This window comes from Lagenorhynchus albirostris, chromosome 3, assembly GCF_949774975.1.
Source record: "Lagenorhynchus albirostris chromosome 3, mLagAlb1.1, whole genome shotgun sequence".
In the NCBI taxonomy this organism is placed as follows: Eukaryota; Metazoa; Chordata; class Mammalia; order Artiodactyla; family Delphinidae; genus Lagenorhynchus; species Lagenorhynchus albirostris.
Genome location: NC_083097.1, coordinates 6035993 through 6061982, shown reverse-complemented (window position 1 = coordinate 6061982; position 25990 = coordinate 6035993). Strand labels below are relative to the sequence as shown.

The following is a 25990-nucleotide window of genomic DNA, read 5'->3' as shown; positions in this document are numbered from 1 at the left end:
GCAGGGAAGGGTCCTGCCCTGGAGCCTTCAGGGGGAGTATGGCCCTGCCCACATCTTGATTTCAGATGTCGGGCTCCAGAGCTGGGAGACACTATTTGTCAACCTCCATTAAGCCTCTTTCAACAGGACTTACCTATCAGGAAGGCCCTGCGTTCCAGAGGCCCTCAGACAGGAAGCACTGTCATGTCGTGTGGTGGCCCGGGCACGTGCAGAAGAGGGGACTATGGGCCCCAGACACAGTGCCGCTGGTGTCTTAAAAAAATAAAAATTATCCCATTTCCTTTACCTAACAGAACAGAGGAAACAGACACCTTGAATCCTCCTCTGCTGAGTTCAAAATCGTTCAAGTATTTTCAAACATTCAGAAAAAGAAGATAAGGTGCATCAACAGCCCCTCTACCGTTGGTCAATGGGGAGCTCGTCACAGCACATGGCGGGCATTTCAGCAAGTCAGCCGGAGCCAGAAGCAGGCAGAGAATTTCCCTGCAAAATGCAGACGCTGCCACTGTAACAGCTGGAGACCCGGACTCTGCAATTTATCACCCAGTTTCCCTCTGAATGTTTGGAACCATCAACAAAGTATCATTTTTAAATACTTTTTGTCCAGGAGGCAGCTGTGTGGAACAAATGTCAGCTGGGTTGGGATGCTGGCAGCGCAGGGTAGGAGGGGACTCCAAGCTGGGGGCGTCTTGAGCTGAATTAAGATGAGAGGCCTCCACACGCAGTCAGCGCTGTGAGGGCAAAGGCACTGAAGTTTCGTCTTCCGTGTTTTCCTTATTTCCCCAGTGACCCCTTCCTAACCACACGGGTGAGCAATCTCAAAGCTGCCACCCTGTCACTTGAGGGTACTTTCTCCAGGATACACGCTGTGAAATCACTCATCTTTGCCTGATCAAAACGGAACCATCACTCTTAAGTCGTGCCCTGGCACCTCTACAGTTCCACTTACTGAGGCTTTGAGAACTGGGTCTAAATTTAACAGACAACATTGAGGGGCAGCATCTTAAAATACAGAGTTTCTCAGACTCAGCACTCCAGACATCTGAGGATGGATAATCCTTGGTGACGCTGCTGACCTGTGCATTGTAGGGTGTCTGTAGCACGTTGAGCAGCATCTATGGCTTCTACTCACTAGATGACCCCCAACCAGGCTGTGACAATCAAAGACGTTTCCAGACAGGGACGAACGTCCCCTGGGGGTGAAATCGCTCCCTCTTGAGAACCACGGTATCACGGATCCGAGTGGCCTCTGGAATCAGACCCCCGAGTTCAAATCTCCTGTCCTGCTCACCTGCAGCCCGGCCGGGAGCAAGGTACCCGTGGTGTGGAAGCCTGGGCCCTTGGGGAGCCTGGGTACGATGGCGCCCACCCCACGGAGCTACGCGAGTATCGGATGGGTTTGTGTAAGGGAAGCACCCAGAACAGGGGTGGCACCGTCCAGACGACGCCCGCACCGGCTGTTTCTATTCTGGGTTCTGCACTGGAGCTGTTGACGGCCCAGATCTACACTCGACCCACCTGTGCAGGGGAGAACCAGCCTCACCCAGAGACAGCTCTGCCTTTGCCCTGGGCTCCTGGGAGGGGAGCTCCAGGCCCCAGGAATGCTCCACCTGATAGGACTCTGTTTGCCTGGGGGCTTTGGCCAGCAGACTGTCCAAATGCGATTCACGAAGGATGCTCAGGGCCACGCAGTGTCAGCTCTGTCTACAGAGAGGCTGAGACCGACAGTCAGCCACGCAGGCAGCACGTGAGGAGTCCCCGTCAAAACCCCGGACACACAAGGCTCTGCTAACCCTCGCAGGCAGGCGGTATTCCCCACGCACAGCGCTACAGGTTGTAGCCGGGAGGGCAGGGCTGTCCTGTGACTCCCCATGGAGGGAACCATGGAGGCTTTAGAACTGGCAGTTCTCCTGAATACGTCCCCTGGCTGATGCTAATCTGCCTTCTTTCTTTGTAAGAGACCATAACCAGGAGTATTACAGCTTTCAGTGAGTTCTGTGAGTCCTAGCAAGCGATTAAGTCTCAGGGTGGCCTTGGGACCCCTGAACTTGCCCTTGGCGTCAGCGGTGAGGGGCCCTGTGTGGACTGTCCCCGTCAGTGCAGCAGGTGGTCTCCTGCATCCCCTCATAATAATACTGTTCACGGAAACACCTTCTAGTGGGAACCATTCCTTGAGCTGACTTCCTCAAGCGCACTGAGCCTATTCTAACACTTCTGGAAGGTCAGCGTTCAGTGAGGGGCCTGCATCTGTGGTGCTGATACCAAAAGACGCCAGAGAGTAAACCTGGGGTCAATCTGGCAGAATAACTACATTTCAAGTCCCCTGCTGAAGGGGCAGGGGTAGCCGGGAGTTCTGGGCAGGATTTCAAGTTCCAGTGGAGGCACAGGGCCCAAAGCGCCCCTCTTCCGGCAAGAGATGTGAGCAGCCCTCCAGCATGAGGCGTACACCCTGGCCAAGCCCCCGGCTTAGAAACAGTGGCCAGAAATAGCCGCAAGCGCCGAGCCCGGCTGTGGCCTTTTCTGGGCTCCAGGCACACACAGCTGTGCTCCTACAAGCCTGCCCAGGCCACCTGCCACATCAACGGGGCTGAGGCTCCACGCAGGAGCTCTCTCTGCCCAGGGCCTCGGCGGCATGAGGGTTAGGGTGGGATCACGGATGGGGGGGTGAAGACCCCCAGCTCAACTTAAAGTCGGAAACAACAACGTCAAAGCTGATGCCAAGAAACTGAGCCAACCAACTCAACACCTGGGGAATCAATCGGAAAAAATGGAAGTAAAATGACTGTGAGATAGGTATGTTTAAGATGCTTAGAGAGATCGCGTCCAAGCGGGCAGACAGCAGCAATAAAACCAAAGTGTATGTTATAAAACCAACAGATAAGTGAAAACGGAACAAGTGGATACACACGCACACACAAATCCAACAACAACAAATCTGAAAGTGAAAAACTACAGTCATCCACTAAGGAGAGCACTGCACAAGCAGCTCTGCATGCTCCTACTGGTGGCAGAGAATGCTCAGAGGTGCGAAGACACAACAGCCGATGATGGTCAAATCCACCCCCGGACCCCGGAAGGAGCTTATATTCTTGCAGGGGAGACAGTTGATTAACAAAGAGAGGGGTATGTCACGAGCTCTGAGGTGCTGTAGATCATCATGAGTGCTACAGAAAAACAAGAAAGATGGGGGGTGGCCCGGTGGGGTGTCAGCTGGACATCTGGGGAGGCTGCTCTGGGAAGGGGCCCGATGAGGTTAATGAAAGTAACAGTAGAGCTTTCACTGAACATGACAAACCGATTCCGTAATTCACATGGAAAAGTAAGCTCAGAGAATTCTGAACAAAAGGAAACTGCCGTTCCAGATAGTAAGGCTTCTTCTAAAACTATTTTGTTAAAACAAGGTGGCACTGGTGCTAGGAGAGGCCACTGGGTCCACGCCACAGAAAGCAAATGACGCTCTTAACCGGTTTTCTGTTTCTGTCCACGTGCACTGGTGTGAAGGCGGAGGGACCTCGGGCCACGCGTGCCGTCAATGGCAGCTGGGTGAGGGCGTGTGAAGGACAAAGCGGGGAGCAGAGGCGGGGAAGGAGCTGGCCGGAGCGTGGAGACAGGGGTGGGGGGGTGCCCAGCCCTGCAAGAGGCTTGAACAGGGGCATGAGGAGACAGCCAGGGGAGCTTCCCTGAGCACTGGGGCCTCTTCGGGGAGCTGCAGGAGAGGAAAGGCACTGTTTCCACCTGTGCTCACCATTACAGCATCCTTTAGAGCTAGAGGGACCAACCTGAGTTCACTTCGTCCAGCCTCTTCCTTTGCAGAAGAAACCGAGGCCCAAAGAGGATGATGGTTTGGCTGAGGTCACGGGACAGAATTCTCTGGAAACCTCATCCTTGGGCTCACCCAGCGCTCTCTCAGCTCAGGCACGTCAACCCTTTTGTGCGTTCCCATCTTGAATCTCTCTTCTCCGTTGGCCTCCACAGCAATTCACCCTCCCTGGGCCTCATGTCCTAATGACCTCTCCTCTATCCATCTGTGGTTCCTGTTCCTCTCCTACCCCAGGCTCTTGAGTCGCCAGCAACTCAGGGACAGCCCTTGGTGCTCAGTTTCATCTCTCCCTGGAGGGTGACAGAACCCCTTGACTTCCATCACAAACTTGAAGCTAGTAACTAGCACACCGCCATCTGCGGCCCACATCTGTGCCCTGGACGACCCAGCACTTGATCGAGCAGTCAGCAGGCTACAGCCTTGTGGCAGTAGTACACGGGGAAAAGCCCATTAGACTACATTCTCCTAAAGATCTAACATCCTCCAGACACAGCCATTTTCTAAGTCAAGAGCCTCCCCAGTTTCAACATGAAGAACTATGGGTCTCCCTATTGCTATGACATTATCACGTTGATACAAAGTCAATATCACAGCCATCTGTCTGTAAGAAGGGAGATCCAGTCACTGAGAAAGAGTTCAAGGGCAATGACCAGTCTTTGAAGACTTAGAGGCACAAAGTGAGGCTCCAGTCCCAGAGGGATTCCAGAATGGGAAACTCAGGGGTTAGAGGAGAATGGAGCTACCAAGACCAAGTGGTGAGAGGTGTAAACGCAGACTTAGCCATCAGAAGAAACACGTGACCAGGTGAGCCCAGGCAGCACCCCAATGGCCAGCAGGTCTGAGGAGTTCAAACGGGTGCTGAGTGACTGCATTATGGGGACATGCCTGAGACAGCTGTTTCAGAAGACTTCCTTCTCAGCTATTGGTCTCCTGTTTACAGTTTAGGGCCAAGTTGACAGAACTTGGTATGTTACAGATCAAAGCACAGAAAAACAAACACAAAGAGCATTTCAACACCTTACCTGGTCCCAGGGAGAGACGGTGCCTCCAAAACACATGAACAAGTAGCCCATGGCCACGAGACAAATCCATATCACCAAAGAGAAAAGGCGGAGCAGCTTCTTAAACACGGACTCGATGCACACGAGGATGAAGATAGCAAAGAAAATCGCCAGGGCAGTTGGAACTGTTATTAAAAATGCCACGTGGTCTTCAACTTCCTAAGGAGAGAAAAAAAATATTGCAAAGGTACAATTTAGAAAACCCGTGGTACCCATGACTGGTTATCAAAATGTTATCAATGTTAATCAGTGTCAAAATATATCAGCTTTTAAAAGTGATTTCAGAAGTAAAACAGTTTGAACTTTTGAAAATTTAAGCTTCTTATTAAACAACCATATTTTTTCTATATAAGTAACTCAGTATTGGATATTTAAATAATGCAAAACAGCCATGCCATCAAATTCAAATTTTCCCTGGTAAATGGAGAAATGGATTTCATTCAAAAGTGAATTCAAGAACACAGAAGGTACAGATAAAATAAGACAACCAACTTCACTGCCTGCACCAGAGGATCAGAAATACCCCAACTGTAGGAAATTAAGGCCTCCAAATGGATTTGAAATGTTTTATTTAAATAAAACCTAAAAACTATCTCAGGCTCTCAAGGAAGAAGTGTTTCTTTTATGTTAATTATGCAATTAATGTTTTAACAGGAACATAGGTTAATAGAAAAGGGTCTAGAAGAAGAGAGAGCGGGAAATACTTAGAAGAAGGTGTCAGTTTGCTAGTTTCCTTCACCACCTCTCTTGGGCTCCAGTAGCAAAAAGAAAATGGACATTTATTATTGGCCTCTTACTAATGCATTTTTTAAAAATCCACATTTGCACACTAATACTTATTTTCTATTTATCTCTTTCTAGTCACACACCCTCTAAAAGGCACACCATTACAATTCTATACAATTTCACACAATGTAATAGACATCATACTTCCTTTGATTATCCAAGCCTGGATTTAGGCTTTAGCTTCTCCAAACATGATGCTGGAACCTTGCTCTGAACAGCACACACTATGGGATGGAACACAGTTTAAGATATTTGATCCTCACCCAATATATTTAGTTGGTGAAATACTCAAAGGGGTTTCAATCAAAAACCCATATGGCCGTGGCCCTAAGAACTTCCACTGAGGTTTTAGCATATTAAAAGTTACAGTACAATCTGGCAAGTACGGGGTGGGTCTTTCAAATACCAGAGCCTGGGGAAGCCTTCACCTTTTCTGGTTGGTACAGGGTTCACTCCGTGCCCTGAGCATCTCTAACTTCACCCTGGAGATGGCCCCCCATGCCCCCTTCAGATATCAGGCCATAACCACAGGGAGAGCGGGAAGCGAAGCAGAGCAGCCAAACCACCATGTGGGGCCCAGGTGACACCCAGCAGACAGAAAAGGGACCCAGGCCCACCCTCAGTGCCTTCATTTCCCCTTCCTCTCTCTCCCAATTATTTGCGTCAAGTGATACCCGGAAAAAAGGCAATCACAGCAAATACTCATGTCTATATTTTTGTGCTAAACACTCAGGTACATTAAGCCTTTAACACAACAGCTCTATGCGGGTGGTGGGCGCTGGTGCCTGCACTGCTCTACAGCTGAGGAGACGCACGGCCCTGAACGGAAAGAAGGTGCCCGGGTTGTGGAGCTGATGGGGAGAGAGCCAGGGCTCCAGCCCAGGCAGCTGGGGGCAGTCTTTTCCTGCAGACCCCTGCAGCAGAGCTCCGCACCCTGCTTGTGCAGAGATGATCCACTAGACCAGGTGCGGCCAGTCCTTGAGGGGCCAAAGGAATCTGTTTCCACAACAGCCAGGAAACAGAAGGATCCAAAGGGATGTTCTTATAATCTCCCGCCATTGCTATTTTTGGCCACAATTAAGTGCCTAATTGTACTCTTACCCTCACACACATGTTCCAATCGTTGCAAAAAGGTGTCAGGTAACCACCAGTGCTCCCCAGCACGTAGGCACCATGGGCCGAGGTACACAGGGACCCGACAGCCTGTCTTCTGAAGACATCAAATTTGAGACCACAAATGCTACACACATGGAGCCGTGAAAACCGATTTTATTTTAAACCTTCCCAAATGAAGTTAACTGAGCTGTGGACAGAAAGCTAACCAGTAAACAACCAGGGCAGCTGTTTTCCTGGTGTGGCTTTTCACTTACTTCATTAACCCAGTAAGGGAGAAACAATCAGTGACTTTATTGGCTCTGATTTCTCCAGAAAGACTGAAAATGGTGTGAAAATATGCGTGACTGTCCAGTGAAAATTAGTAGCTAAAGGAACAGAAAGTCTGTGATTGTGAGTCCTTCCAGGAAGAGGGGGACAAAGTACTCTACCTGTAGGAGCTTTTCCTCTGCTTCTCTTTTTAAAAGATCCAACGGTAATCAGTTGAAGACCCAATGCCTTACTGAGCTGGGTACATTATGTAATAAGACTTGATACACGGGTTTTGGTTTTAAATATTGGAGTCTCTATGTCATACTTTTTCTTTTTTTTTTTAACTATCAGCATCTTGATCACTGAGAAGTGACTAGTGTGGGCCTCAGGTGACCTCTTCACTGGGCACAGAGGACACAGAGCCTGCGTCCCCTAATATTTTTACAGGCCCACAGGAATGTTTTAATTTCGTTCAAAATCAGAACAATAACAACCAAAAAACCCAAGATTCTAAGCTCAAAGATTACATACATCTCCATGCTAACCCAGCATAAACTACGACTGTGAATATACTTTTAGGGAGGAGGGGGCGGACAAAGGCCCTAAGTCTCTCCATTGTAATCTGATCTGAGGGGCTGGCACCCCTGCTCACCAGATGCGCGGCATTCCCTGGTCCATCCCACACACCAGAGAAGGAATCTCAGCTTCAAGCAGTGTCCCCAGCCTCGGTTGGGGGGACCAGATTCCCAGATGGCCCACGGCTTAAGACGGTCAGCCACTGCTCATGAGGCCAGTGGCCCTGACCACTGCAGAACCTGAGCCCACTGAAGAATCTGGGCTCTTCCAGAAAGAGAACAGCCACCAATTTACTCTGCATTTGCCTTTTGAAGTCTAACTCCAAACACCTTAATATGGACTTCTCCACTAAACAGAATCTTTTATAAGGTTGTCAAGGAAAGAAAACAGAACAGTATTCATTAAGAATGTATAAGCTTATAAACCACATTCTTTCCTAACCCCGCATCTGAATCATGCGTTTTTCTTAAGGCTAATGAATAAATGAAACAGTGGAACGCCCTCAGACCTTGAAGTACACGGGCCTCCCCCGTCCTTTATTCTGGCCCCAGTGGACAGGAAGATGAATGAAGCCACTACAGCTCCCCCATGGCTGCTTCCTTAGGAGCTAGTTGAGTTTTCAAAATTCAGAGTATAAAACAAATAGAGTAGCTCAAAATAAAGTGAACAGTGAAAACATTGTCAATCTAAATTAAATATGTTTATATATCCTCACCCCTCCTCCCTTCGCGGAAAAAAAAATTTACCATGTTATGTAAACTAAATGAAATGTACTAAAATGTCTTTATTAGTACTAAAATGTGTGAAAATGCCTTTAAGACATATCTTTAAAAAGACTTTTTAAATTTACCATACAATGCAAACTAAAAATGGGCTAAAATGCCTTTAAAAGAGACCTTGAGCATGGTATTACCTACTATCATGATAATGGGCTCCTATCTCTCCTGGACCGTTTCATCCTTTCCTGTTCAGTGCATTTTGGGGTAATTTGGGATCGCTTCTAATTGCCAAGCCTCCTAAACACCCATCGTTTTTATTTATCATGTGACAACTGCTTTGCTTCTTGGAGGTTTTTCCATGGAGCAACAGATTATCTGTATGTTCATTCTTTTCCACGTGCATTTTTCATTTTTTGTTAAACGGTACTGTTCTTCTTTTAGATGGTAAAGGACAGTCTAATGTAAAATACTTTTCTATAAAAAGGATATTTTAGTGAAGTGCTTTGAAGTCCGACAGACTGAAGGTAGAAACCAATTTCCATCACTAACTGTAACTCGGAGTGAGCACGGGGCCTCCCTAAGTCCCTGTTCCCTCACATGAACAGAACTACAGACACTGCATGGCTGGCGGGGTTGAGTACGTCACTGGTGCACCATAAATGAGATTATTATCGTGGTGACCATCACTCCCTCTTTCCTGAATATCTGAGTACTTTCCACCAATGCTAGTCTGACTATTCCTTATTGAAATGATGCCAATTTTCCATTCTAAATGATTATATATTTGATTACCACAAATTAATCTGAAGGGTTGTCACTGGGCAAAAAGAAATCAGCCTTTAGCTATGATACACATTTGCTTTTAAGTATATGTGTCACATAATATATATGTGTGTGTTGTGTGTGTGTGATACATGATAGAAAATATATTTTTTCATTCTTTCCCACATACATAGTCATACTCCATTTTACCATGAGGTGTGAAAGGAATAAATAAAAATTCTAACTAAAATATTCTATAAAACTATGATGAAATAAATCAAAGATGATCTCAATAAATATTCCATGTAAATAAATAGGAAGATATTCCGTGTACATAAATAGGAAGACAGTATTGTCAAGATGTCAGTTCTTTCCAAATTAATCTATAGATTCAATGCAATGGCAATCGAAATCACAGCAAGTTAATTTTGTAGATATCAACACACTGATTCTAAAGTTTAAACAAAGAGGCAAAAGCCCCAGAATAGCCAACACGATGTTGAAGGAGAAGAACAAAGTTGGAGGACCCACACTGCCTGATTTCAAGACTCAGTACAAAGCAACCGTAATCAGGACAGAGTGGTAATGCAGAAGAGACAAATAGATCAACGGACTGGCAAGACCCACATTAAGGTAGTCAACTGATGTTGACCAAGGCGCAAAGACAATTAAACGGAGAAAGGATAGAACAACTAAATAGATACCCACACGAAAATATGAATCTAGACACATACTTTACACCTTTCACAAAAATCAACTCAAAATGGATCACAGATCTAAACGTAAAACGCAAAATAATTGTGAAAAATTTTGAAAGTCTTCCCAAGAGCAAATTTCTGTTGTGCAGTAAAAGTGGTGCTCAGAGGGAAATGGTTCATCTTACAAGTTGAGCTGAATTGTCCTACTGTCAATTTGGCTTTGCTGGGAGTCACATTCCTTAGAGCCCCTTTCCCTCCACGGCTCTTGGTTAGAGTTGAACAGAAGAGGAATCTGTGCCGGAATTGGGAGGGGAAAGTGGAGCAAGTCCCCACCAGAATCCCCTTCCTGGAATGCTCCCAGGTGAGAGTTGGCCCTCGCAGGCGCCTGCACAAGATTTGGGAGGTGGAAGCCAAGCAGCCCCAGGAAGGGCGATGTGCAGGGTCGGATGTGGATGAGACGCGTGTGGAGAAGCCTGGAGGGGCCCAGCCTGCCCGGCTCTGCCCTGCTCCACGTGCAGCACTCTGACCAAAGCAGCCGGACCAGGCTCCCCACTACATTCCTTCCCGAAAGGGCTCCCTTCGGCGGGTGCACATCCCTGCACGTCCTGATTGACCTAGTGACTCTCTGCTGATCTCAATGCTCCCTGTTGCTGTCAAGCTCCATAATAAGAAAGGAAGCTGAAAACTGGTCAATTAAAGATCCCACTTCAGAAATGTGGAAAAGAATGAAACCCAAAGAAAGTAGAAAGAAGATGCGGTGGTCAGGGACTTTCCAAAATATTCCCTATTTCCTTCTTCTGGGTTCCTTCTGGGTGTACTTTCTGACCTCCTTTGAAGTTCCAAGTAGCCATGCTTTGGCCAAAATAATGTGGACAGAAGCGAAGTGTTTCTCTCCTGGGCAGAGGCCTGTAAATGCCAGTGAGAGGTCTCACAGCACTTTCTCTCCATGGTACAATGATTACAGAAGCGTCTGTCATGAGGAGGACACCTACAGCCCAGCCCAGATGAGCAGAAGCTCCCTCCTGGCCCACACTGGCCAGGACGTGTACGCAAGAAGTAACCCTCTGGTGTGGGAGGTTTATTAACCCGTCACAGCCTATAACATCTTTGCTGATACAAAAATTGGTACCTGAAATACAGTGCTGCCCCAAACCTAAAATATACAGCATTGATAGCTGCTAGGTGGCAGAAGCAGCAAGGAAACTATTATCAGAGACTGAAAAGTAGCAACCCAAGCTACGCAACGGTCCAACATTTGGTCAGAATATATTCCTGTCCTGGAAGGCAAAAGATGCTCTAATAGAATTGTAAGTCTACAGCAGGGCTCAGCGAGCTTCTTTGTAAGAGCCAGATCATAAATGTTTTAGGCTTCACTGGCTATAAGGTCTCTGTCACACTAAACACAGCCTGCTGTACCTTAAACACAGTCATAGATCATAGGCAAATGAATGGTCAGGCTATATTCCAATAAAACTTTATTTGAAAAAATAGGCAGTGGGTCAGATTTGGTCCCAGGCCAGAGTTTGTTTGACCCCTGCTCTAGAAAGGGCCATCAAACACAATGTTACAAGTGTGGGTGTGTTGCTGCTCACTGCATTTGTTAAGGTACAAGAAAAATACAAGCTCAGAAAATAACTGATTGGTTGTAAGGAAGGATGAAAGGGAGGCAGAATTCTATGGATTTGTCAGAGGAAGAGGAAAATGCTTCTCCGTCTGAACCAGTAAATGACAGAACTTGGGTCCTAGAGTGATTAAAACCCAGCCATGTGCAGAAAAAAAAAAACAAAAACTACTATTGAAGACGGAATGGATTAAGGTGCTTCAGACTAAAGCCCAACTAAAAGTATGGTGCCAGCAAATTCTTTCAACTGAACAAAAAGGCTCAGGGAAAAGAGAACCAGAAATTGTGTTTCCCAAACGGGCTCAAAGCATGCACAGACATAGAGAGAGGGAGCGAGAGAAAGACTGAGAGATAGATGGAGCGAAAAGGCAGAGAAATATAGCAAATCACAGAAGTATGTCTTGAAAAGAACATGACCTTTGACACCGGGAGATGAGTGAAATTAAACAGAGAAGAATTCAAAGAAGTTTTGAAAGATCTGTGTTTCCAAAAGAAATGCCAATGTGAACTTTTGCTGTTCTAAACAAAGGAAATTTGGGGTTCTCTATCTATGGCAAGAAAGAGGTGGAGAAAACTGCTCAGTCCCCAAGAAGGAAATATTCCCCAAAAATCAATCCAGCTGTGGTCAAAATGATGGCCAATAAGGAAGAACCTCCCCAGTGGAGGGTTCAGATGTCACAGGAAATAATAGACAGGGGTCTATTTCCAGGACAAGAGTCTGGATCTAATGAAGAAGCAATCCCCCTCCCCAGGGCCAGGGACCCTCAAACTGTCTGCCCATGGGAATTTATAATTGGTATGACCAGAGATTAATGAACGTGTGTCATTCTTCCCTTGGGATAATGGGAGAGTTTTGTGGCTATCCTTTGTGCACTGGGTGGCTGAGTGGATGGCTGATAACATCTTCTTAGTCCACAGGTCTCCAGATCAAAAGAAGCCACAGGAGGATAAATCAGGAGTTTGGGATGAATACACATACACCACTATATATAAGATAGATAACCAACAAGGACCTACTGCATAGCACAGGGAACTCTACTCAGTTTTCTGTAATAACCTATATAAGAAAAGAATCTAAAAAAGAATGAATATATATATATATATATATATATATGAATTACTTCGCTGTATACCTGAAACTAACACAACATTATAAATCAGCTATACTCCAACAAAATTAAAATTTAAAAAAAAAGAAGCCACATTCAGGCTTCATGGGAAATGACTGCTCAGCATTCCCTTTGAACAAACGAGTGCCCTTCATTCACAGATCCTAGACTCTGAGCTTCTTGCCATTAGTGGATGGGACATTGGAGTGGTCTCTCTTGAGAAAGGGATGTACGTATTTTCTTAAGGAAGGAGTAAACTAAATGTCTGGTGACCAGGTAGGTGCACCGTGGCAGTAATAGCACTGTTAAACATTCTAGTTCACCTCTCTGTTATGGTTATGGTTTTGTCAGCAAAACTGGCTGCACTAATTCCCTTCCCTATATCCAAGCCCTTATGTAATTCTCTCCTACACTGACTCTGGCCCTGGCCACGTGACTCTCTTTGGACAATTTGACAACAGTTGCATGAAACAAAGACGTGAAAATACTTAGGTATTGGGGCTTGCCCTCTTCCTCATTGATCTTTAGAACCCTACATGCAAAGTAGCTCAGGCTAGTTTGCTAAACGAGCCCAGTGACTCTGTCACCCTACCCAACATCCCTGGCTGACAGCCTGCCAACTGGCCTCATATGTCAATGAGGACGCCTTAGATGATCCAGCTACCAAATGACCCACCAGCTGCCAGCTGACCACACAAACAAGAGATAGACCAGCAGAGATCAATTGAATAGCTAGAACAAAGAGATGACCCACAGAATTGTGAGCTAAATAAAATAGTTATTCCAATCTGTTAATTCTGGAGGCGGTTTGTTACGCAGAACAAGTTAACTGATGCATCCTCCTTGTAGGCATACGGGAATTTGATGTGCTATATAAGGTACTGTGGTAGACTGTATTTCCCACGAATGGGGGCCATAATATATCCCAACCCATATGTGACTGGCACTCCTCTCATCGAGTGAGGTTCTATGCCCTCCTCAGATGAACCTGGGCAGTTGTGACCATGATGGAAGTGGTGTTATCTGACTTCAGAGACAGGATTATAAGGATGCCATGCACTTCTACTTGATTCTTAGAGGATGGTCATTCTTGGAACCCAGCAACTATACTGTGAAGAAGTCAAGTAACCATGTGGAGAGGCATGTGAAGGTGTTCCAGCCAACAGTCCCAGTTGAGTTTCAGCTACCAGCCAGCAATGACCACTAGACATGTAAGTGAGTAAGCCTCTAAGGACTCCAGTTCTCAGCCTTTAAGCCATCCCAGTTGACACATGGAGCAGGGATGAGCTGCCATTGCCAAACCTGCCCAAGTTGCTGATTCAGGAGGAAAATAAATGATGTTGATGTTTTCAACCGCTAAGTTTTCTGGGGGGTTTTATGCAGCAAAAGATAACTAGGATACTTACTTGGTCAATGAAAAATGAATAAAAGTGATGTGTCACTTCCATGTGGAAGATGTCAATTGCCAGAGAGTGAAGCACTCTTTTCCTCCCTAGTGTAGCAATCAAGGAAAGAAGGATACTGTGGGATGCAACTTCCTTCATTCTAAATCTCTGAGTGACTGGTGTGAGAGAATTCCTCTGCTGACTCAAATTTACTGTGCAGCCTGAACAAAATATAAACCTTTACTGTGTTAAGCTATGAAGATTTTGGAGTTGTTTGTTTCCATAGCATATTCTAATATGTTCTGATTGACACAAGAGGTAATAAAGATAGAAAGCAAAAATGCAAATGTTTTGTCTTAATGTATGTTAAGACAAAACATACATCTGATGAGATTAAGTAAAAAAAGAAAGCACCTAAAAATAACACTATAAATAAAACCCAAAGATATAGTATATGTAAAGTGTAAAAATGAGAACAGTATTATCACATACATGCCATTAAACTTGAGAACTGGGACAAAATGCAAAGATTCCTAGAAAAGTCTTATTGAAACTGACTTGAGAAGTAAAGTTAGAAATACTATAATCCTATTACTATCAAAGATACTGAAGCAGAAATTTTAAAAATCTCTCTACAAAGAAAGCAACAAGCCATGTGGTTTTCTAAGCAAATTCTATCAACTCTAACATAATGAAAACTTTTAGAAAACTAAAAATGAAGGCATATTCCGTGATTTATTTTATAAGACCAGAAAAACTTATAAAAGAAAAATGACAATTTGATAAAGAAAAAATCCAAACTCGTTTCACCAAAGAATATGCTTGCAAAAATCTTAAACAAAATGTTAGTACTTCATATCCAACATTTTATAAGAGATATCATAAAAACTGTGTATCAGGAATATAAAAATTGTTCAATAATAGAAAATTATTATCCATTACTTTGACATTAAAAAACAACAAAAAATCCTATAATTATCTCAATTTGGTAAAACTCAACACCCAATCACATTTAAACTTTTTTTATAAATTAGAACAAAAGGGCATCTCAAAGGATATCTATAAAAATCTGTAACCAACATGATCCTAAGTGGATAAACTATGAAGGAATTCTATTTAAAACTAGGAAAAAGGGTAAGGATACCCTCAATCACAAGTTCTGTCAATAACACATTAGAGTTTCTAGCCAGTACAATAATACAAGAAAAAGAAATGAAATGCCTTAGGATTGGACAAAAGGAAATAAAACTCTCATTATTTGAAGATGATATGATTGTCTATGTAGAGAACCTGAAAGAATCTGCATTTCAGTTACCAGTAATAAAAAGGATATGATAAGTTGTGTAGCTATAAAATAATATCCAAAATTATATTCTTTTACATCATCAACAAGAGTAGAAATTCATAATTTTTAAAACATCATTTACAGTAAGCAATAAAATACAAAATATCTTTTGGTACTCAGGAGTAAGAACAGCCTATAGAAAATTGTAAAACATTACTGAAGCACATAAATGGAGAGATAGCCCATGTTCATGGATAGAAAAATTTAATATCATAAAATATCAATTATCAGCAATGAATCAATAGATTAAATATAACACTAACAAAATCCCACTTGAGTTTTTTCATATTGAGGTTAAAATAAGTTGATTGTAAAATTTATATGGAAGAACAAAAATTCAATAATAACCAAGAAACTTTTCAAAGAGCTGAATGTTACTTCCCTTGCCCAATATAAATACGTATTATAAAGCTTAGTAATTATACTCTGTGTGTGTGTGTATTAAGAAAGAACAAAGGGCCTCCCTGGTGGCGCAGTGGTTGGGAGTCCGCCTGCCGATGCAGGGGACACGGGTTCGTGCCCCGGTCCGGGAAGATCCCACATGCCGTGGAGCGGCTAGGCCCGTGAGCCATGGCCGCTGAGCCTGCGCGTCTGGAGCCTGTGCTCCGCAACGGGAGAGGCCACAACAGTGAGAGGCCCGCATACCGCAAAAAAAAAAAAAAAAAAGAAAACAAAACTTAACCAATGGAAGAGAAAAGATAGCCCATTAACAAACGACTCATATATGCAATTTTGATTTATAACAGATTTGGGGAAAGAAGTAACTAAAATGAATCAGTAAAAATTGATTCTCCACAAGAAAAAAAATATGTAAATGGACCTCAATCACCACTTTATACCACACATATACCACATGATATATATAGGGTATGTATGACAAAATGAACAAAAAGAAAAGCAAGAGAATGACAAACAAAAAGTGCAAATGAAGTTTACTTCTGAGGGTAGGTAGGGGAATGGGAGAGGTGCAGTGTAGACTGAAATACATTATTGGGGATATTCTAGTTTGGACTGGGTTCGTGGATGTTTAATTTTAGTGTAAATAAACAAGCAAGCCAAATAGATATAAATGAGGATTGAGCTCAAGAATCAAAGATTAATCAAATTAATCAAATGATAAATCCCATTCTGTGCACCTAAAGTCCAATTCCGAAGAATATGTGTTTGAATTAACTGCAAGCCAATAATGGGAGAGGATTAGGTGTCAGATCAATCATATGTGTGAACTATGTTAACATTTCTTCATTATTTCTTTCATTTTTATTCATCTGATCTCCTTATCCTCTGAATTTGTAACATCACATAGCTTTATTAGTTCTACTAATGCACCAGTCTAAAACTTCCTTTCCTTCATCATATGCACAGCTCACTAGTAGCTAGAAATCTTAATTATTTTCCCTTTTTTTATAGAGCTTAAAAAATAATACAGTACATTTAAAACACACGCAATAATTCAGCATTTGGGGTAAGCATGGAATGGAAGCCAGCACCTATGAGCTCTGGCCCGTCCTGGCTGTAATATCCCAGCATCACTACATCTGAGGGATGATAAAGGACACTGATGGAAATTGGGTAGAAATTCTAATCCCAAAACCCTGCAGTCAGGGCTCCCATCACCATGGTGCTGGTCCGCCATCGTCTCCACCAGGAACCTGCTGTAGGGTGGTTACCCTAGACACTTGATTTATTCATAAGATTCTCTCAGACAATAAGCATCATCTTGAGAAGTCTTCTCAAGAATTTCAACGTTCTAAAAAGAAGCCATTGTACTTTATGTTTGTATGTTTCAAAAGCAATAAATTATTCATTCAATAGATTTTAATTGAATAAAATATTCAATTAAACATTGAATATTGAAATTTTCCATTTCAAGCAAAAAGTGACTTGGTTCGACTCTGAGATACAATTGGCCTTATGCATTCCTAATGGTGGTGACCCAGGTCTGTATTCTCGTTCTTTCTGTCTTGGCACTGTCGTTCTACAGCCCTGGGCAGAGTCAGAAAACTAGTTGGCAGAGCTGCTCATGGAGTTTTTTAGGCTGAGTATCTCATAACTCTGCCCATCACTCTCTCTCACCTGAAGGTGGCACCTGGGGATGGAAGCATAAGCCTAAGTGAAAAGAGGGAGCAAAAATGATTATTTGTAACGTTGCCAGCAACAGATGAATGAATGAAGTCTTCCTCCAAACCTCTCCCGGTTCCCTTCTTTGTGATCTTTATTGTATCTTTATACAAATAGGGCATAGAAGCAACATTAGCAAAGTCTTAATTTGGCCATATGGATCAAACACACAAGCTGACTCAACAATCCTTTTCCCTCCCCCCAAACGCACCTGGTGGCTGCAAACCAGCATTGCCAGATGTGTATCTATTTCCTAGTTTGACGCCAGGGAATTGCCTGGTAAATATTATCTTATCACTCTTGTTCATTTTACATTATATAACATTATCCAAAGCTAACAAAATTGAAAAAAATATGAAGGCCAATAGCAGTGTCAATTTGGCAGAATTTTAGTGCTAGAGAACGGTAACTTGTGTCACAATATGACTTTAATTAAACTATCTATGCTTCTCCACCTTTTTTTTTTAAGTACCTCAAAGCTATATTCATACTTATCACATAAATAGAAAAACATCCCCTGTTCTTTCATACCCAGGTTTAAAAATTCTAGTATTCATTTAGTTGTCAGCCTGAAATACACCTACAGGGGACCTTGACAAGGAAAACCCTGTGTGCTCCAAGTATAATAATAAAAATGACCTACATTTGTTTTGGGTACGACATGTGCCCAGCTCTGTGCTAAATGTCCACAGGATCCATCTTACTTAGTTCCCAAAAGATCTCCCTGAGCCTGGTTGTGTTATTCATTTTAGTCCACAGCAGATAAATTAATTTGTCAGGAACAATAAGTGGCAACATTGAGACCAGATCCAGGTCTAGTGACAGTTTTATGCTCTTAACAAGAGGCTACACAGTGGGAATGACAGCAGCTAAGGAAAAATGCATCTACCCCCTAAATTGTCCATGTTAGTTAAGCACCTGCGATCTGGTTAGCACTGTATTAAATATGGGGGTGCTAAGTTTCTTCCCTGGAAAAACTAACAATTAGTTGAGGAGACAAGACGAACTGACACAACTATTCTGCACATCAGATGACAGTCATGGAGTGGGTAAATTATTTCATGTCACAAATGAGCTTTGCAGGCATCAGAGGCAGCAACCAATACAGATAGGAACGCACAGCACAGGATGACCTGTTTAAGCTCAGGAAGGAGAGCTTGAACTTGGATAAGCAGCACGGGGAGGGGGAGGCTTCGAGGAGAGGGGAAGCAGTGGAGGAGAGAGCAAAGCTAAAAAGGACCAGATGCAGACACTCTGAGCTCACGGCGTCCAGGCTAACAGACCACCCTAGTATGGACAGGTAAGTGGCAGCGTGTCGAAGGTGAGCTGCTTCTGGATGGAGTGCCACCCAGAGGGATGCCCATCCCAGTGCGGGCCCCAGCAGGCACTCCGTGAATATCAGTGAGGGAAGAATGAGTGAAGTCCAGTGGATCGTCCTGATGTCAACATCGAGTTATAGAAGGAACTGGGGTACCAGCGGATTATGCACAAGCACCTAGCCCTGACTGTCCCATCACTAGCAATTCCTGAACAAACAGATCAAAGTAATTAATAGAATCATAAGACACCTTTACCAAAGTAACAGATCAGCTCTAACAGCATTATTATTTTTTAAATAGAATGTTTAAGTTAAAAAATACCAGTAAGTTTCACACAGAGCTCAACAGGAATGGATTTTACAGGCCACAGTATTCATGCCGGGGACCTGGCCAACGAAAGCAAAGTTGCAAATGCACCTGCTGCTTAATGGGAAAACCCTGGGAACATTCAGCATAAAGGAAATAAATGAAGTCTACCTCAATGAGTTAATCGTGGGGAAGCATCCCTACAGTTCTTTAACATTAAAAGAGAAAAAAATGGAAATGTAACCCCATCCACAGAATGAACCTTGAGGACTTTCCTATCAGCATGAAATTTCAAACAAGAAAACTGCTGCTGTGCTAGGACCAGAGCTGGGGATTCTAGATCTGCAGTGATCACCAGCCTAGTTCACCCAGGCAGAGTCAGACACCCAGCACCACAACTGCACCCTTAAAGACAAAAGCCACCGCCTTTGGGTTTCAGTTTCCTCCTCTGTAGCATGAGCGCCCTTCCAGCTCTAATACTATGTGACTACATGTTTTTCACAGCAACAATGAAAATGCAACTACAGAAGACCCAGTAATGACAACAGTTCCTGAGGGCATACTCTGTGCCAGGCATTCTTCTAAGTGCTTAACGTGTACTGACTGGGACCATCACCTTAGAAGGCAGGTACCATTTCATTTTACAAACAAGAAAACTGGGGCATAGAGGAGTTGAACAATTTGCCCAAGGTCACAGAGATGGAAAGGGACAAAGTCAAAATGCCAACACACACAGATGCTCTTAACCATTACACTCTGCCTTTTTTAAATGGAGAAGGCAAGGTACCGTGCATATATTTAATTATGCACTTTAATGTCCAAAGGATGCTTCCAAATCCTTTCTTGCTAGACCTCTAAACTGCAACCATCTTTCCTGCAGAAAACTACAGTTTTTCATTGTCGTTTGTTTATACCACAGTTAAATCATAATTAAAGTGACTTATTGAATTACTGGTTGCAAATTACAAACACCTGCCAAGTAAGATTCTCCTGCACATACAGAGAAATTCACAGACAGACAGATCTTTAGCTACCTCCACTCCAATTCCTAAAAGCATGCACTACCCCTCCACCCCCAGAATTAAGAGACTAGAGAAAGTATGCAGAGAATTGCCTGCTCCTTAGAGGAGATGTCAGACGTATTTATCTGCCTTCTCCAGCCTTCCACTCCCCAAGAAAAGACTTCTCCCCATTGATCCTTCCACCCACTAGGGGCGCTGAAATAATGTCTGGAATAATAAAGCCAATTTGCCTCTACAATAATTGGATTCACTTATTCGTTTTGGAAGAATTAGGATTCTTTCTCCTTGTATAGAGAAAAGAAACACTCATATATCTGCCCCTAGAAAAAACACCTGATGCTGGAAAACTGATTTGTAATGAAGTACTTACGGTCATTGTTTGAAATATCTAGAACACCGAATCACAGTAAAAGCAAGAAGGTAGATCATATTCTGTCAAAATCATACATATTACATATGTAATACTGATAAAAGTATATACTCATTTGGATATTACCAAACTAAAAAAAAAAAAACCGGTAAAAAAAAACCGAAAAAAACTATTGTATTGCAATATCTGACTATTTAAAATTTATGGGAATGAAATTTTTCCATTCCAGTTGAAATATTGACCATCCCTAATCATAAATTTTAACCAAAACAAATCTGGCTGGAGCTAGCTGGTATTTGACAAACTAAAAAATTTATGTCAGCCTTTCCTAACCACGACGGGCAAATTTTGAGAAAAGTTGGCTGACTTTGGACATAATAAATGAGAGAAGATTTGATTCTGAGATGAGGTTTTCATGCATTTAGTAATAAGAACCAGTCCTGGAAAATGAAGCTACCTCATAAGACCTAGAACTTAAAGTTTGGTCTTATTAGTTCCAAGTTTTCTCATGCCAGAGGGTAATTTAATTTTGTTCACCATGCCCAGTACTATCATCAAAAACTTCCATCATAAGCAACAGAAAATATTTTTCCTATTATTAAACAAGATATTAAAATTCAAGACATGCTATCATATGTGCTATTTGTTTCGTCTTGATATTTCTTAACAAATATGGGATTAAACCTATTTAATCACTTTTTATGTAGAAAATAGTTAAGCAAGATAGTAAAGTTTCAATTCAGAATTTACTTTTTAAAATATAATAAAAATACTTTGCAGATTACCTTATCTTCGTGATCAATGATGCAGACGCATAGATTGACCATAGACTGAAATTAAGTGAAAGCAGATTGTGAATAATGCCAATTAGGGAAATACTAAGTCAAGACAAAGCTTACTTTTTTTCTTTTTAAAAGATATTTCAAGTCACTTCACTCAAAGGCAATTACATATACCAAAAAATCACTATGTACTTGGATACTATCAGGATCATCTTGTGATTCAAATGTTCCAGAAAACTATGGATATGCATTAAGAAAGTTACCAGACTTTCTACTACAAGAACTGATGGAAGTCTAGGGGAAATCAAAATCAGGCAGATTCAAGGGAAAGAAGAATCTGTCCTAGTGATTCCAGTAAAGCGCAGGAAGGTGGAAACCTGGGCAGGCCCCAGGCAGCTATTTCTGTCTCCCAGTGTAGATTTCTGGGAAGCCAAGCTCTGGTCAGTCTGAAAAATGAATTCACCCCACTCTGTGTGCACGTGACTCCATGTTAACTCTGTCCCATCTTCCAATGCTCCTAACCTAGCCATCTTTGACTACATGGATGGAGAACATTTTCTGTAAAGTGGAACTGCTGTTTATGCTATTACTAAAAGCAAAATAGAAACGAGCTGTCCAGACCTCAGAACTGCGCCAGTACTTCCTAAGGTCAAGTTGCAGAAGGCAGCGCCCAGTCCTCCCATGCATTTCCCAATGCCAGCCCAGTAAGTAGCCCCAGTGCCCACTTGAAGGTAGCCTTTCCACCAGACCACGTCACCCTTCCTGATTCTGGAACATTCCTGCACAGCTCATCACCTAGAAGGATTTACAAAGTAGTCAGAGCATGCTTTAGGTAGAGCAAAGGACAGGATCCATTCCACCATCTCTGGACCTCACCCTGGGCTACAGCCATGCCATAGGAAATGCCTGCTTTGTACTTAAAGTGATTTAGCTGAATGCCAGGAGAGTGTGGGAATGATTGATTTATCAAGAAAAGTAAAGATGCCCGAATAAGCTTTTTAAAAAGATACCACTCCAGCATTTGCACCGCGTGAAATGGAACATAAAGGAACTGGGTAAAGAAACACAAAGATCAAAGACAAATTAGAGAAGGGAGCTTTCAGCTGACTGTGCTGAATCCCTGACGACCCATTCAAGAACATCTATGTAGATCAAGGTTTAAGAAGTTAGAGATCTGTATGATAGCAAACAAAGTGGTGTGTGTAGGGGAGCATGAACTTCACATTTGTCTTTAAATATATTAATGGTGCTATAAATAGGCCATCACCTGCTCCTTCTTTTCCATTTGGAAGAGAACCAGCCAGAACGGGTTTGAATTACAGATTCAACAGAATCACAAGTAGCAATGTCCTGGCTGCTTTTTCCAGAGGAAAAGGGATGTGTTTTCTTCCCTGCAAGAATGGAAATGAGAAGGAGATGCTTTTAGAGACCCTGCTTGCCAATGAGACTGAGAAGAAGTCTCTCACCAGGTCCTCTTTGGCCCTATAAAGTGGTGAGAAGAGACAAAGATGCCATTCCAGGGAGCATTCCAGGCTGGTAACAAGGGTGTGAAGACTGCCGTGAACTCACACCCAGAATACAGAATTAAGGTGCTCTCTGCTCTATGTTGTATAACAAAAGACCCAGTTGTGATCGTGGCATCGTGATGTTCTATTTACTTTCTAATTTCTATTCTTATCTCATTGAATTCCAGCAGAAGACAACACCTCTTGACTAGTGTGGGGAAAAAGAAAACTTCATTTTTTAAAGAACCCAGATGATAAGTTTTCCCATGCATAATATTTGAGCACCATCTGGCTCAGGATATGAAGAATAAATTGCCAAAAACCAAGGACAGCTATTTTGCACACGTGTTGAAATAAAGCAAACACCCACACCTTTGCTCCAAGGACATGAATATAGGTGTATGTTTATATTCTAAGCTAAAAAGACATCATTCGATGCAGACATCCCCAGATCAACCACTGACCAAAAATATCTCACTGATTAATCAATGCCTGGCACTCGATCTGCACATACACATCATAGGCGGTGCAAAAGTTTGAACCACACCAACAGAAAGATCAGTAACAGGAAGCTTACCGCCATCTACAGATTTCCCCTCACCGCTCACGGCAGTGAGCCAAGGATTTCTACTCGAAAAATATAAATTGGCAAAATTGACATCAGCTGTGGAGTTGCATTACGCTCCCAGTGATGAAATCCAGTTTAAAAACCTGTGCAAAACAGTAAACACGACTAACTACCTCTCTAGAAATAGGAAATCAACGGCTCACGGATGCTTGTTACTTACACACTTGGAGGCTGAAGACTCACAACAGGTCAACACCCCATCTCGCCCTGTCTATGGGACTAAACCATACAGATTTAAAGGCAAATATGTATAGTAATATACTTGTTTTCATTTCTCCTCTCCATTCACCACTTTCCCGAGGCAGGCTTTTTAGAGAGTTAAATAACTAAAACGCCAGCTCAGGGGCTGGGCAGCGGTCTCGCGAAGAGGCGCGAGGCTGATTCGGAGGGACACAGACCTAGTGGAGCGGCTGTTGAGGCCAGCGGCGCCGAGTGGAAAGCGCGGCGAGTTTGCCAGCGGGTGCGCAGAGGTGGAAAACGCACACCCGGGCCGTCCACCCAGTGCACACCCCGGCAACTTTATTTTGGGCAGAACCTTCCGAGGAAACTTTTCTCTCGCCCTCAGTTCTCGCCCAAGCAAGGTCGGCCGCGGGCAGGCAGGAGGGGCAGGGCGCCGCGGGCAGAAGGGTAGCCCCGGGCGGGACGCGGCTCGGCGGGTACCTCCCTCTCCTCTCTGGGCCCCGGGGCGCGCGGGCAGGTCCCGCAGGGAGGCCACTCACCAGCCGGAGAGCGAAGAAGACGGCGAGCAGGGCGAGGCAGGCGCCCATGACGATGAGAAGCAGAAAGACGATGAGCGGGTGCTGCTGGCTCATGCGGTAGTACGACTCGTAGAGCCAGTCCCGGGACCGCTGCAGCCTGTCGCCGTCGCCGCCGCCGCCTGCCGCCGCCGCCGCCGCCGCCTCGGCGCGGTCCCGCAGGTAGCGGCGCCGCCTCATCGCCTCCTGCCACATCGGGGCGGTTCACGGGGCGCCCGCCAAGCGCGCCCGGCCGGGGCCGCGCCGCCCGCTAGCCCGCAGCCGCCCGCGTCCCAGCCCCGCGCTGCCTCGGCCGGCCGCGCTGCCCGCGCTCCGAGCTGCGCGCTTGGGCCTCCGGCGCGGGCGGAGCTCGGCGCCCCGGGCTGGGCGCGCTGACGCGCGGGCGGGGGCCGGGCGGCGGCCTCGGGGGCAGCTCCCGGCGGCGCCGCTGCCGCCACCGCGCGGGAGGGGCGGGTGCGACAGGGGGCGCTCGACCCGCCTCTGCCCGCACCCCGCGCGGCGCAGCCAGGCCTCCACCCACCGCCGCCCCCCGACGGCCGTGTCGCGCGCCGGGCACGGCGGGGGGCCGGCGCGCCCAGCCGCGTGCTGGGAGGGGAGAGGCGAGGGCCGCGCCCCAGCCCCGGGGGTCCCCCTCTTAGACCCACCCACGATCAGCGCGGGCAAGGTCCACCTCCCCTCTGCTGTCTCAGCCTGGGGTCGGGCGGGGGCTCCCACCGTGCCCTGCGCGGTCCCCGAGCGCGGCCTGGGGGTTCCCGCTTCCTGCCGCCCTCACCTCCGACCTCGCTCAGAAGACTGCGGAGGCTCCTAACTCCTCTCCACCGGCTCCAAGTGCGGCGGGGAGGGGGAGGGGAGGGGGAGGGGGAGGGGGAGGGGGAGGGCCCTCCCACCCTCCAGTCCCCCCAGGCTCTGAGTGGTGTGCGGGGGGTGGGTAGGACAGGGTGCTTTCACGCTCCTCCCCACTTTCTCAGAGCGTAGCCGGGAGGAGACCTCCCATCCTTTGGTATCCCCTACTCGGAGGGTCGCGGGAACTTCCTCTTTTTCACCCTCTGTGCGCTCGCAGGAGGGATTCCCCTCCCCTCCGCATCCCTTAATGGGTAGGGGGTTCCCACCCTCCTCTTCTTCAACTCAGCACAGCGGGCTTGGGGGCTCTCACGGTCCTCCCCACTCTCTTAGAGAGCAGGGGGCTTCCCTGCGGTGGGCGGGAAGACGCTGGGACGCGAGGAGACCCCCTGGCCGAGAACAGCTCCAAATGCGCAATGGAGAAGCGAGGCGGACACCCGCCCGTGTGATTGAGCGCTGCACCCCGCCACGTCCTCGGGTAGGCCGCCTTACTTGCGCCCTGCAGTTTCAGCTTAAGCCACACTTTGGAGGTACCCGATAGGGCAAGGTTTTCCGTATCGGAGTTTAGAGGGAGCCCTCTGGTCGGTCCACGGCCCCCGCCGAGCCCCTGCTGTCCGGCAGGGATGGCAGCGAGGGCGCGACCGGGGAGAGTGGCTGGGCGCTGGTGCGGGCAGGGTTGGCTCTGGGATTCGCTTCCTCCACGTCACCTCGGGGGACTGGGCGCGGGGGCCGATGTCTGCAGGGGCAGTGTCCCCCCCCCGACACTCCTGGGGTCGAGCCCGCTGGCCCTCTCCCTGGGCGGTAGGGGAGCTCCTTGGTGCTCTCCAAAGGAGCCTACCCTTTTGGAGGGTTCCTCCTAGTCGAGAGTTGGCTATACCCAAGACCCGCAAATCCCACCTCCACCCGAAGCCTATGGAATCCGAGGCACCGCGATCCTCCCCTCTCGGGCACCAGCACACGGCCGGGGGTTGTTCCTATGCCCTTGTCTGTTCCAGTACCAGACCAGCGCAGGGGGCTCTGAGCCCTGGCACTGCCTAACACTTGGGAAACCTTCACGAACTGTCCCACTGCCCGCTCTTGGCCCTCCTGTCCCCC

General features: G+C 45.6%; 1 protein-coding gene across 1 annotated transcript in view; it reads right to left on the bottom strand.

The window, feature by feature from the left end:
- ADCY2 (adenylate cyclase 2) overlaps positions 1-24250 on the bottom strand; it is a 434114-nt gene extending 409864 nt beyond the window's left edge. The window contains exons 1-2 of the mRNA XM_060146855.1: positions 24020-24250; positions 4843-5040 (exon numbers count right to left, since the gene is read on the bottom strand). Of these exons, the coding sequence (XP_060002838.1) occupies positions 4843-5040; positions 24020-24250 (429 nt within the window). The remainder of the gene's footprint in view (positions 1-4842; positions 5041-24019) is intronic.
- Between the last annotated feature and the right edge of the window lie 1740 nt (positions 24251-25990).